Source organism: Entelurus aequoreus, linkage group LG05 (assembly GCF_033978785.1).
Source record: "Entelurus aequoreus isolate RoL-2023_Sb linkage group LG05, RoL_Eaeq_v1.1, whole genome shotgun sequence".
Lineage (NCBI taxonomy): Eukaryota > Metazoa > Chordata > Actinopteri > Syngnathiformes > Syngnathidae > Entelurus > Entelurus aequoreus.
The window spans coordinates 43,514,438-43,528,035 of NC_084735.1; the positions used below are offsets into that span (position 1 = coordinate 43,514,438).

General features: G+C 39.7%; 2 protein-coding genes across 6 annotated transcripts in view; both read right to left on the reverse strand.

The window, feature by feature from the left end:
- frmd8 (FERM domain containing 8) overlaps positions 1-1,470 on the reverse strand; it is a 28,960-nt gene extending 27,490 nt beyond the window's left edge. The window contains exon 1 of one of the 4 annotated variants that reach the window (XM_062048155.1): positions 1,365-1,470. Coding sequence is in view for 2 of the 4 variants with exons in the window: in XM_062048151.1 (XP_061904135.1) it covers positions 1,129-1,217 (89 nt within the window). In the remaining 2 variants the exon portion in view is untranslated. Of the gene's footprint in view, positions 1-949; positions 1,324-1,364 lie in introns of those variants that run through there. The other 3 variants (XM_062048151.1, XM_062048153.1, XM_062048152.1) reach the window with 3 other exon arrangements.
- Positions 1,471-3,816: 2,346 nt separating this feature from the next.
- Positions 3,817-9,566, reverse strand: rom1a (retinal outer segment membrane protein 1a). Of its 2 annotated transcripts, none has more exons than XM_062048156.1 (5): positions 9,413-9,566; positions 9,025-9,260; positions 5,320-5,750; positions 4,997-5,243; positions 3,817-4,903 (listed from the first exon to the last, which is right to left on the reverse strand). In XM_062048156.1, the coding sequence occupies exons 2-5, from the start codon at positions 9,172-9,174 to the stop codon at positions 4,694-4,696; spliced, it is 1,038 nt and encodes a 345-aa protein (XP_061904140.1). In that variant the 5' UTR covers positions 9,175-9,260; positions 9,413-9,566; the 3' UTR covers positions 3,817-4,693. The 2 variants fall into 2 exon arrangements, with proteins under 2 accessions (XP_061904140.1, XP_061904141.1); XM_062048157.1 differs by having other exon boundaries at positions 9,025-9,197; positions 9,413-9,563.
- Between the last annotated feature and the right edge of the window lie 4,032 nt (positions 9,567-13,598).

Here is a 13,598-nt window from a genome sequence, read left to right on the forward strand (position 1 = left end):
AGAGAGGGAGATACCCCCAGGGAGCAACGAGGATGCTGAGGTAATACCCCCTTCTGACCTACCTGCAGACAGTGGTAGGAGCCAGCCGCCATCAGAGGGGCGTCGACGACGCCGGTTGCCTCAGCACTTGCGGGACTTTGTGATGAACGCATGGGCTGTTGGGGACAACGAACCCAGCTAGGTGGGGGCTGTGTAGCGTCCCGGAAGAGTTAGTGTTGCAAAGGATTCTGGGTATCTGTTCTGTTGTGTTTATGTTGTGTTGCGGTGTGGATGTTCTCCCAAAATGTGTTTTTCTACTTGTTTGGTGTGTGTTCACAGTGTGGTGCATGTTTGTGACTGTGTTAATGTTGTTTTTATACGGCCACCCTGACTGTGACATGTGTGGCTGTTGACTAAGTATGCTGTGCTTTCACTTGTGTGTGTGTGTTTAAAATTGGCTTGATCATTAAAAGTTGAACCGATCGTTCATTGGGTCAGCATTTCTTGACATCTTCAAGCAAAGACATTTGTCAAACCCGTTCAACGCTACAATATTTACACTTTGGATACTTCAACAACCCTGTTTCTGTACGATACCAACATCAATCCTCAAACATACAACTTGCCTGATCCTTTCAATGTGTCACTATTCTGCCCATCAACAAGAGATTCCACAGGACTTGATTTATCATATAAAGCCAACAGCTGGCCACACTTGTGTTAGTGATGTAAACACGGCCAGCTAGCTAGCTAAACACATGTAACCCAATTGTGCTGATGATGCCCAAACAAACCCAAACTATGGTTCAAAGATTCCTTGGAAATATCCACACTTACCACATTTCATTTTCAACAGTAACAGTCAGGACAAGAGAACAAATCGTTCATGTTTGTGTCTGCCTTCTACACGGTGTTGTTATAGGCGTACAGTAATATGGTTACATGTCAACTATTAGCGTTAACGACTTACTTTGGCGTTAGCATGTAGTTGATATGTTCTGATGTTAGCAAATGGAGGAAGACTTCTGTAATTGTCCAACTACCTGTCAGTTCGGATGGATTCCTCTCTTCGCGTCTTGTATCAGCACCAAACAATTCCGCTTAATTTATTCAAAACTACAGTTTAAAAGTAGCGTTTTTGTCACTTACGGTATAACTGGTTGGCTGAAAACAAAACTAGCTTTCCGGACAACCGCGAATGGCTTTCGGAGTTGGTGAGTAACGAACGACTTGTTCATTCTGAACACGTCCTTACTGGGTGTGACAGCTTCGTTCAAACACCAGATATTTACACGTTCACGAATCAATATAGATGCATTTAAGTAATACAATTAAATATATATCTATATTTTAAGACATTATCTGGGAATGTACTGTAAACGCACCGGATTATATTCGATCAGTCGAACATAAACTGATTTGGTTCAAGAAGGTTGGCTCTCAAAAGTGAGTAGTCCATGTGTTACCAGACGTCAATGATGTGACGTCATTCCGTTACTTGAGCAGAAGAACGTCAACGCAGCTATAATTATGCAGACACATAATCCAAGCCGATATAGTTTTTACGGCATATATTATGTTTAAATTATTATATCATACTATAATATATTATATTATATTATATTATATTATAAATAATTTTATTTTAATATAATTGTGTTTATTACCCTATTATATTACAATAAACTACATTATATTGCATTGCATTTTTTACATTATTTTACAATAATATAATTGTGTTTAATAATATATTATGTTATTTATTTTTGTGTAAGTGTATGTGTAATGAATATATTGTATTATATTATATTATATTATATTATATGGGCAGCACGGTGGAACAGGGGTTAGTGCATGTGCCTCACAATACAAAGGTCCTGAGCAGTCCTGGGTTCAATCCCGGGCTCGGGATCTTTCTGTGTGGAGTTTGCATGTTCTCCCCGTGACTGCGTGCGTTCTCTCCGGGTACTCCGGCTTCCTCCCACCGCCAAAAACATGCACCTGGGGATAGGTTGATTGGCAACACTAAATTGGCCGTAGTGTGTGAATGTGAGTGTGAATGTTGTCTGTCTATCTGTGTTAGCCCTGCGATGAGGTGGCGACTTGTCCAGGGTGTGCCCCACCATCCGCCCGAATGCAGCTGAGATAGGTTCCAGCACCCCCCGCGACCCCAAAAAGGGACAAGCGGTAGAAAATGGATGGATTATATTATATTATATTATATTATATCATAGTGTATTGTATTATTAGAGCTGGGCTTTTATTTGTTTTAGTTTTCTATAATTTTTTTTTACATTCTATATGCACTACAGGATTCACAATTTATTCTTATTTATATATTTATTCTATTCTATCTATAATCTATTCCTATTAACCTATGCTGTTTATAACCTACTCTATACCATATTCTATTTAAATATTATATACTAATTTCTTGTTGTACTCATTGGGTGAAACCTGGGACCTGGGGTTCTAAATTATCTCATGTGTCTCGTGTGTGCGGTTATGACAATAACATTCCTCAATTCTTTGAATCCTTGAATTATATTTTATTATAATATTTTACAATATATGGTATTGTATCGTACTGCATTGTACTGTTTCACATTTTACTATATTATCCATCCATCCATTTTCTACCGCTTGTCCCTTTTGGGGTCGCGGGGGGTGCTGGAGCCTATCTCAGCTGCATTCGGGCGGAAGGCAGGGTACACCCTGGACAAGTCGCCACCTCATCGCAGGGCCAACACAGATAGACAGACAACATTCACACACTAGGGCCAATTTAGTGTTGCCAATCAACATATCCCCCCCACGTGCATGTTTTTGGAGGTGGGAGGAAGCCGGAGTACCTGGAGGGAACCCACGCAGTCACGGGGAGAACATGCAAACTCCACACAGAAAGATCCAGAGCCCGGGATTGAACTCAGGACTACTCAGGACCTTCGTATTGTGAGGCACATGCACTAACCCCTGTTCCACCGTGCTGCCTTACTATATTATATAATATTTTATTATAATAAATCATATTATATTATGTTATATACTATTATAATATATTATGTATTAGGTATATTGTGTTTCTTCAGGTAGCGGCACTTATGTTATGTTATTTTTATGTTATGTTATGTTATTTTACTTTATGTTTCATTATATTGTATAATATGTACCAGGATTACCAACTTGTAATAAGTTTTCAGGAAGAAAGTGGAAAAAAAGTGGAAAGCCAGGTTTTCAAATGTTTTTTGTGGCAGTAACACAAGCTTTCAGTCAGTATATTTTCCAAAAAAATACATTTTAATGAAATCTCCGTCAAGTGTCTCTTTTAATGCTTTACATTGTCAAATAAATTAATGGAACAAATCAGATTGTGTTCAATATCTGCATGAGAAAATGTCCTTAATGATCAATAATCCAATAAATCCCACTAAAGAGGGCATAATTTATGTATCTCTGCATAAGAAAGGAAACATGTCTCATTGTTACTGTGTAACATTACGTCATACATGACTTCACAATACAACACCTGTGTAAAGCTTTGCCCCTTCCGTCCACCTTCCCCAGATATATATAAGACTGCAGGTGCAGCAGGTTGAGTATTAACAAATGGGATGAACAGCTTTAGCAAAGGTGCCAGAATGGAGGACACTGTTAATGGCTTCCAGTGCATTACTGATGTCATTTAATAGGCTGTCATAATCTGATTCACATGAGTGAGACAAGGAGGGATTAAGATGCACATTCTGTGTTGGAACAACTGTAATGATGTGTGACATTTTCAGTACTTTTCAAATACAAATGATGTTGAAGCAGGAATAATTGAGTCCACTACGTAAGGCAAATGCAACCTTCAAATTTTAATAAACGAGCTGTATGCTATCATCCTGACCGTGCCTCATGTCACTCTAGACTCCCTCAAAACATAAAAATACTGTAATGCATTTCAATATGTTTTTATGGTAATCTTGAAACACAAAGATAAATCATTACATTTAAAAATGAACTAATTGTGGCTTCATGTTTTTGTGTAAATACAAACAAATCCAAGCTATGTGAGTATTATGAGGTAAAATACTAATTACATATGACATTTTGTACACGCTGTGATGAGCTCCAATAATTAGTTTTTCTATTTAACAACAGAAATGACTGTGGTGACAGTTTATAAAATGTGATCAAGAAAGTGCATACAATAATATTATGATTATGCATATACAGTGGTAGCTTGGTTTGCGTACACCCTTCTTTTCGTATACATTTTAACCAAATTGAATAACAGTTGCTGTTATCGTATGGCCAAACACTGGGCGTAACAACCTAATCAGTGTGTCCATGTATCACTCCACTAATTGTGCCCCAACAAAAATTCCCAAGGCGAGAAACTCTACTGAATTCAAGGAAGAACTAAAGAGACATCCAGGTGGCTCTCCTTTACCAAACCATTTCTCACTTCATTGCTGTATAAAATATGTTTTGTGTCTATATTTGTAGGTGACTGGAAACTTTCCAATGGAAAAATTGCGTCGGTTTTTGTACAATTTGGCAATCGGATCTTTTGGAATGGTTTATTAATAAACACTGAGGTACCTGTACCACTGTATATAATTTGGTTTTCCCTGGTAAATTTCTAAATAAAGAAAGAAACTAATTGGAAAATGTTAATTTTGATTTTGTTAATTTGGGCTCTCTGTTTAAAAAGTATGTAAATAAGTGCTTAAGTGGAAACTGCAGTGCCCTCAGGAGTGCCCTCCTGCACCTGGTTTTTAAGCAGCAGGAACTTAAGCACAGGGTCAAAGTACTCCATGAAGGTGTCTTTCACTCCTTTCTCCAGCAAATATCCTTCTGTCTCGATTTCTGTGTTCTCATTCCCTGCCACTGCCTCCATGGAGGTCTGCAGGAAGCGCAGGCTCACCAGAACAGAACCCTGGGAAAGAAGAGGCGGGATTGTACAGGATTTTTAAAATTAAAATTATGTGTGCACGATTTTAATCAAAAAACAATGCCTTGACTAAAATACCTGCAAGAGGAAGACTGACAGTACTCCACCCCCAATGGTGTTCATCAGGCCCATATAATAGTTGACCAGAGCCTCTCTGCAGCCCCTCAGGTAGATGTTGAGCTCCTCTGTCTGATACTCGTAGTTATAGTGAGCTGAATTGTTGGTGAGATGATATTGGATGCACGGTCGAGGAGAACTGGGGTTGCAGCAACTGAATGGGACTCCATCTACCAAGTAACGTCCATCCACATTGCTCTTGACGCGACTGAGGAAATAAATAATGTTATGATTACATGCAAGGATCCATTCCACCTTATCCTACAACATCGTACACAACTTACTTTTTCACTTCCTTGGAATTGAAATCAAGGTATCGATTGCTGATCCACTGCACTTCAAACCAATCCCTGTGGTCATTGTTTCCACAACACTGAAACTCCATCTGCAGGCGATCAATGTTTTGCTTCTGGAAGCAGCGGCCCGGGGTATCCGTGTCCTTATAAAAGCGGATGCCGTTCTTCAGACCTACCTTCAGAGAAGACTCTAGACTGCCCTTCATCACGTAGCTCATAATGACTGCAAACAGCATGAGGACAGTAAAGAAACAAGAGGTGGCAAAGTAGGGCTTCAAGAAATTTTTCCAGCGAGGGAATCGCCCAGCGTCAAGGGCGTCTGCACAGATCTTTGATGAAAAGTAGTTGATCACCAAAGAGGCCAGACCAACAATCATGAGGGTGTTGGGCACGATATGAATATCGCCATTATCCATAACCTGTAAGATATGTAGAATCCCATCAAAAGCCATTTTTATCCATTTTTACACATCACACCATAGTATGGGCCACCAACACTGTTGAGAAGCAGTGTGCGGCACCTAGCGACCGAATGTAGGTCATAGATAGTGAAGCATCGTTGTTGTACTGTCGTGGGGGAAGTGTCTTCACCGAAGACATATTAGCAGTGACCAGGATGAGCGAACAAGATTCGAAACACCGACCCTGTGGTTACTGGACAATGGCTCTACATCCTGAGCCACACCTCCCCAACCCAAAACCTCCTAATGCTAACCTTATAATTGAATAAATTAGACGTACAGATGTTAAAGTTAAAGTTAAAGTACCAATGATTGTCACACACACACTATGTGTGGTGAAATTTGTCCTCTGCATTTGACCCATCCCCTTGTTCACCCCCTGGGAGGTGAGGGGAGCAGTGAGCAGCAGCGGTGGCTGCGCCCGGGAATCATTTTTGGTGGTTTAACCCCCAATTCCAAAACCTTGATGCTGAGTGCCAAGCAGGGAAGTAATGGGTCCCATTTTTATAGTGTTTGGTATGACTCGGCAAGGATTTGAACTCACAACCTACCGATCTCAGGACGGACACTCTAACCACTAGGCCACTGAGTAGGTCAATTGAATTTAATTGAAACTGAGTGTCAATTTAACCAACATATACAACATATCTTCCTGAGAACCAGCATCCTCTGCAGTGGACACATCTTGTCACAACGTGTAACTCTGGCAGAAATTGACAGAAAGCAAATGTCTTTCTATGGAAGTATTATTGTAGCAAAATTATTTGCAAACGTGTATCTCAATCTGTGAGTGTGTAATCCAATTTGCATGCATGTGTACTAATTTGTGTGTCTGTACATTAATCTGAGTGTGTGTATTCAGAACCGCGTACGTGTGTTTTAAGTTGTCCCTAATCAGAAAGAACCTTTGATAGGCTGTCTACTTACACTTGACTTTTGTGACACCTTTGCCGTGTAAGGTATGAGCGCGCGCATACAAAGTCTTGAGCATGTAATACATTCAGCAGTGCTTGCGTGTAATACAATACGTGTGCGTATCTGAAGTGTGCCTACATTTAACCAACCAAGGAAAACACCACGTCATGTAAACCAATCAGAAAAAACGCAAAGCTGAGTTGCGCGAAAGAGTGATGTCAAGACCCGCCTTACGTTGTTTCTGATTGGTTTAAATTCCGGAGTGTCTTCCGGGGTTGGGTAAATGTAGGCACAGTGCATTGATGGCTTGGTCTGAGATTGGTTATTTCGATCAGTCTGTAGAGCGATTTGAATGTGTAAAAAAAGTTGTCGGTCTGTAACTCCCCCTTGCCTTTCCTTTTACTCACCACTAGTCGGTGCCTTGCAGCCACTGATCATGTTACTCTGCATTGAAGTCAACAACGATGGATCACCCTCGAACACTTGCTCAGGCTTTGAGCGTGACAGTGCTTGCAATTGAACCCTTTTTCAAGCTTTTTTGACGCACTTTTTTTTCGTAATATTAAACTTTGGTTTTTGCAGCTTGCCGTAGTTCGAGTAACTCTGATTGATTGATCGAAATAACCAATCCCAGACCACTGTGCCTACTTTTAACCGACCATGGAGATCACTACGCAATTCAAACCAATCAGAAACAACTTGGCATCCCTCTTTCACACACCTCAGCTGTACGTTGTTTCTGATTGGTTTAAATTGCATGGTGTCTTTTGTGGTTGGTTAAATGTAGGCACACCTCAGATACGCACATGCAGATTATATTATAATGCACGCGCACAAGTTATATTACACGCTCACGAATCTGGATGCACTCGCTCAAATCGTACATGGCAGAAGTGTTGCAAAAGTCACGTGTAAAAAAGACAGCCAATAGAGGGTTTCTACATCTCGCAGATCATAGATACACATGCGCAGATTGTATTACACGTATGCACTTCTGAATGCATACGCACAAGTTATATTACACACACACAAATATTGATGTGCGCGCTCATATGTTAATGGCAGAAGTGTTGCAAACGTCACGTCTAAGTAGACAGCCTATCGAGGGTTCTTTCTGATTAGGGACTTACAAACAACTTAAAACACAGGTACGCGGATCTGAATAAACACACTCTGATCGATGTACAGACACACAAATTAGTACACGCGCACACAAATTGGATTACAAGTGCTCAGATTCAGATACACGTTTGCAAATACTTTTGCTCCAATAAAACTTCCATACTTTCTGCCATCGTTAGGACATGGGTCATGGCATGGTTTGAGAACTGCCAAGAACTGTCATCTAAATTGTGTGAACGCCCCTTAAGGCCAAACTGGACACCCTCAAGGCCTTGGCCATGAAAAATAAATGAATAGAACTGGTGAGTTTAGTGTTCCGCTAAAAAGTTGACTTGACTTTCAGGCTATCTTACAAGTTTTCTAGACCGTCGGTCATCTAGTCTATGGTAATTCTCAAAGTTTGAATTGAGGAAATTAGAATCTCCTTCTATAAGATGTTTCACATTTAATCCAAAAGGCTTTTCGGTTCCAAAATGTTATGTGTGCGGTGTCCCTATAAAATAATGAGTGTGCTAGGTGGTGTCCTGCATGGATGCAGTTGCAAAATGGTTGCTGTTGCTGTTGTTCTTCTGTCTTCTGTTCCGTCTGTTGGAGGGATTTTCTTGATAACCCTTAGCTTATGTTCTAGGAGGTGATGGGAGTCAAAGTTGTATTGGCAGTTGTATTGCTGTCAGTGTGTGTGAAATGTTGCTGACATCCAGCATCAGCTAAATATTTTACATATATTTTAAAATCGGAATGGGTTTTTACCGGCTTTGTTGATGTGACATTAAAAACAGTAGTAGAAAAGGGATCACTACACATTTGCAAATACACACTCTAACTTTAGGTCTACATTTGTAATAAAATATAGTAAACTGCGGAAATGTATTTAATGGGATTAGTACTGATGATTATAGGACTGACTTATCAAATGATGAATCAGGATTCAAAGTGGGTCACAAGTGTATTAAGTGCGTTTAATGATACCGCATTATAAATAAAGCTTTTCAAACATTTCAGCTATATTTTCCAATCAAAAAGATGTTCCATGATTGGAAATGCAGTTGTGTGCAAAAATACAATTATGACTTTTTATTTATGCTGCTAAACCAAAGTAACCAGTTACTTGTTATTCTGTTTAATAATTTTCAAAGTCATTGAGTACACATTCTGGCTTTATGCTTTGTTCCTTAAAATAAAAACAGAAGTGTACCTCTGCCCTTCTGCGTAGTTCTGCCTTAAGGATGCACCCAAGAGTGAAGGTGATGGCCCCAGCTGCCGTGGCACACCAGGAGAGGAGCCACAGTCCCTGGGCGAGCTTAACCCTTTTCTGAAAGGGGAACTTCATCTTCATCACCACCATGGTTGCAGCGACGGGCTCTGAGTCTTGACCGGGGGGAGTAAGGGGAAGGAGAGCGGCGACGAAATGAAAGACGAGGCTGTTTTTTTCTGACAGAACAAGCAAGATAATGATGACATGCATTTAAACAAAAACAGCAATACAATGATCAATTGATAAAATGGCAAAATGACAACACTCAAGTGCCAGTTAAGTTCTCACAAGTCTATATCTTAACAGGCAACAGTGCATCAATTTTCACCTTATTTAGCTCTCCAAAAAGTGCTGAAAAAAGCCCACAAAATTCCAACGACCACTGTGTACCTCCCAGAGTGCCACACAGTGGATTTGGCACACTGGATTTGTCAAACCTGGATGCTGGGAGCGTCTTACTGCTAATGCCTGCCCATCCTATTAAACTAGTCTTTGCAGGCCATTGTCTGCTCAGCACCCATCCCTCACAACAAGGTAGGACACAGATGACAAAGTGGATTTGAGCGAAAGTGAGAGAGAGGAAGATAAGTCGTTAACTGTGTAAGACAGATCCCAGTGGCAAAACTTAAATAGGGGCAAACTTAAGACAAAAAGGATGCCAGACCAGTAATGAAAAATGGCAATTAAAATAATTAAATACAAGTGTTGTATACTGATATACTTCATTAGCATAAGTATACAATGATGATTTATGTGTCCCTAATGTGTAATCTAATTTTGAATTTCCTCGTGTTTCAATATTGACTTGAATTTGTGTACAATTCTTTCCTTTTTACAGTGTATTTAATACGTCGGGGTCACATAGTTATGCGCTGGTCGTTTCCCCAAGATGCAGATGGATATTCTTGCCTTCTTATGGATTATTATTATAAGAAGGCAAGAATACAAAAATAGGATGTGCCGATGGCATGGGAAGCTATAGAAAACTTAGCACAGGACTAGCCAAAACAGGAACAAGAAGCAAGGATAACTGTTAGAATAATTGTTTCTAAATCATCACAAAAGCTTTGTATTACATTGTGTTCCTGACAAGAAGAGAACAAGCTGTCTTTGGTGCCTACCAGGAGGAAGGCTCGTAAAACTCCACTGTGACTTCAAAGCGGACAGATGGCAACTTCTAGACAACCTCTTTTTGAAGTATTTTACAAACTCTTTTTGAACTATTTTATGGAACTCTTTTTGAACTATTTTACGACCTCTTCTTTTGAGCTGTTCGGTAACCAAAGGCAACGCTGTTTACGACCCACTTCCCTCTGGAAGCAGCTGTGGTCAGGTGGGGGGAGAAAGTCAAATAAAGAAGGAGGAGTACAATCTTTTGGCAGAGCGTGGTGCAAGACTGTACAGAGAGTACAGTGGTCGCGTCTCTCCTCGAAATTGAGTCCAAATTTAAATCTGTCTCTGTTTGATTCTTTGCTTCTTGTCTTGTTTAATCGATGTCCTCAGTGTTTGAACCTGACAATAACCAACATAACTTGTTGCGTGTCGCAAACAAAACAGCCAGGCAGAGTATGGCAGCAATAAATAGCTCTCTAATTAGTGACCGGGAGCAGGTGAGCGGATTATGACAGTAACCCCCTCCCCTTAAGGGACGGATTCCAGATGTCCCAGAAAAAAGAAAGAAAGAAAAAAGTGACCGGGAGAAGGTGAGCGTCCCGACCACTAATCATAGGCAGGTGACAATAATCAGCACCCATTGTAACAAGGAACACAAAAACAGGGGTGCTGAAACAGAACTAAACAACTAAGGGAATCTCAAACTAAACATGACATGATCCGGGTAATGGATCATGACAGTATTATTAGAGGTGTAAGGATACAGCATCCTCACAGTTCAGTACTCGGTATAAATAACTATTTTTGATGCAGTTAGGGCACAAAAAACAGGAAACAGAAAACTACTTAGTCAATAAATACAATTCTTTAATAAGAAAATATAAACTTGAAAAGCACCTGGATAGCACAGACATCTCCCAATAGGGAAAAGTCCTGAATCCAGACGGTGATCAGGATCAGCCCTAAAATATAATCACTTTTTCCATTTCTGACATTTCTTGAAATAACCTTATGAGCTATCTATAGCACACACACACACACACACACACACACACACACACACACACACACACACACACACACACACACACACACACACACACACACACACACACACACACACACACACACACACACACACACACACACACACACACTAAAAGTTTCATGAAAATCCACCAATAACTTTTGAGTTATTTTTCTGACTAACTAATTAACAAACTAGGAGTCAAGCCGAGTGCAACGATTACATAACCTAATACAAATATGAAAAAACAACATGTTATTTACTGTACTAATTCTAATTATTTTTGTATATTATTATCAATCAATTTCCAGACTATACTCAACAAAAGAGGAGAAATATAACCTGAAGGAAATTTTTTACTTAAAACTAGAGATGTCGGATGATGGCTTTTTTGCCGATATCCGATATTGTCCAACTCTTACCTGTAATTACCGATTCCGATGTCAACCGATACCGATATATACAGTCGTGGAATTAACACATTATTATGCCTAATTTTGTTGTGATGCCCCGCTGGATGCATTAAACAATGTAACAAGGTTTTCCAAAATAAATCAACTCAAGTTATGGAAAAAAGTGCCAACATGGCACTGCCATATTTATTATTGAAGTCACAAAGTGCATTATTTTTTTTAACATGCCTCAAAACAGCAGCTTGGAATTTGGGACATGCTCTCCCTGAGATAATCCTGATACTCACTACAACTATGGGAAATACTATACAGGCCGATATTATCGGACATCTCTACTTAAAACATTTGTATGCACGTACAACATTAAAAACCTTTAATAAACAGTTTTTAGGAATTATATTATGGAACTGGATTACGCAAAAATAGAGACAAGACATTTCCAGTATGAGCATCTTTTTTAATTCTTAAACGATACACAAGCCTCCAGCTAGGTGGCAGCACTGCTCGAAATAATCAACAGGCTCATCCAGGAAATATGACAAAGTCTACATATGTACCTTTTTAGTTTACTGATAATGAGGAGGTAAACACATTTTGTCAGGTTCTCATAAAAATTTTCAATTCAGGGTGTCTCGTCTCCTAGAGGGGGCGTGACAGAAAATAAATGAGAAACACTGGTCTACGCAGATGACATGTTGTACACATACTTTGATCCTGTTAGTAAATGTATATTACATTGTAGGATCATGACATCGGGAGACACCTGCGTTGTGCCAAAAATGATCGTCTGCTAGATCAGTGTTTCTTAGCCATAGGGAAGGGCCCCATTGTTGGGCCGCTAGCGCTTCCTACAGGGATGATGGTGAGCTGGAGGCGGCTTCAGCGACGGACGAGCTAGAGGCTGAGCAGGCTGCTGAGCTGGAGGTCGAGCTGGGGGCGAGGCTGGACGTGGCGTTGACGGAAGACCCATAGGAAGTGGCACTGGAGGTAGCAGACCCATTGAATGAATAAGTGGGAGCAGCGGCCTTGCTGGACGAAGAGCTGTTGGTGAAGGCAAATACTTTAAATGGATTGTGCTCTCTATTTTGCTCATTTAGGAGTCGCAATCCTTGGCACATAAGCTTAGTAGATAAGTTATGCTAACGCTATGAAGTCTGCGCATGTTTTAATAGTCATCCCTTGCCACAGAGGGCTTGGAAATTTGCAACTTCACTCAATTGCAGATTTTTTCTTTAGCATATTCTATGTATATGGGGACTAAATAAAGCATTTTTAGGCATAAAAATGGTCCATTGAACTAAAAAAGAATCAATTCTACAATAGATTTTGGCCACCAGATGAGACCAATCCAATCAGAGCATGCTGTTCAGTATCGTGGCCACTGACTGGCTCAGCCTCAAGCACCCTTACTGTATTGGATTAAAAGAATGCAAAGGTGACTAAAGGTTGCTATTCAATGTCCAGAGGGGTCTCATAATGTTGAAAAACACATCTCATTAGATTTATAATGAATAATTGCAGAAATTCATTTATTCGGTAAACCTTCAGTATAGATCAGGCTTTGTGTGTTTCTGATTACCAACCTCTGCTAAAGGTATACGACATATTTCGATGTGTATTGTTTTGTTGATGTTTGTTACTGTAAATAGTTGGAAATGCAAAAATAATAAACACAACTGGGATGGGTCTTGGTGTTTATATTCTATCATTAGTTTTTTTTTGTCAAAATCTTTTGAAGTTAAGCATATACATGAAGCCTTATAGATAATAATTATTTGATATGATTAAATATTTTTTATACTAGACATTATTTTTACACAAATCAATTCAAGCAGCAAAAATAAATCAGAGGGGATGTTTGGGAGCCAAAATAACCGTCTATTTTTCGTGAACTGAGACAAAAAACAAAAACAGCTCCCTGAAAAGAGAAACCACACAAATGTTTAATGGTGTGTGTTTTT

Excerpts from the sequence above, each read along its gene's own strand:
- rom1a (XM_062048156.1), bottom strand. The coding sequence starts at position 9,174 with ATGGTGGTGATGAAGATGAAGTTCCCCTTTCAGAAAAGGGTTAAGCTC. Across the intron at positions 5,751-9,024 it reads AACTACGCAGAAGGGCAGAG|GTTATGGATAATGGCGATAT; the intron begins GTACACTTCTGT and ends CATATCTTACAG. Across the intron at positions 4,904-4,996 it reads TGTCAGTCTTCCTCTTGCAG|GGTTCTGTTCTGGTGAGCCT; the intron begins GTATTTTAGTCA and ends CTTCTTTCCCAG.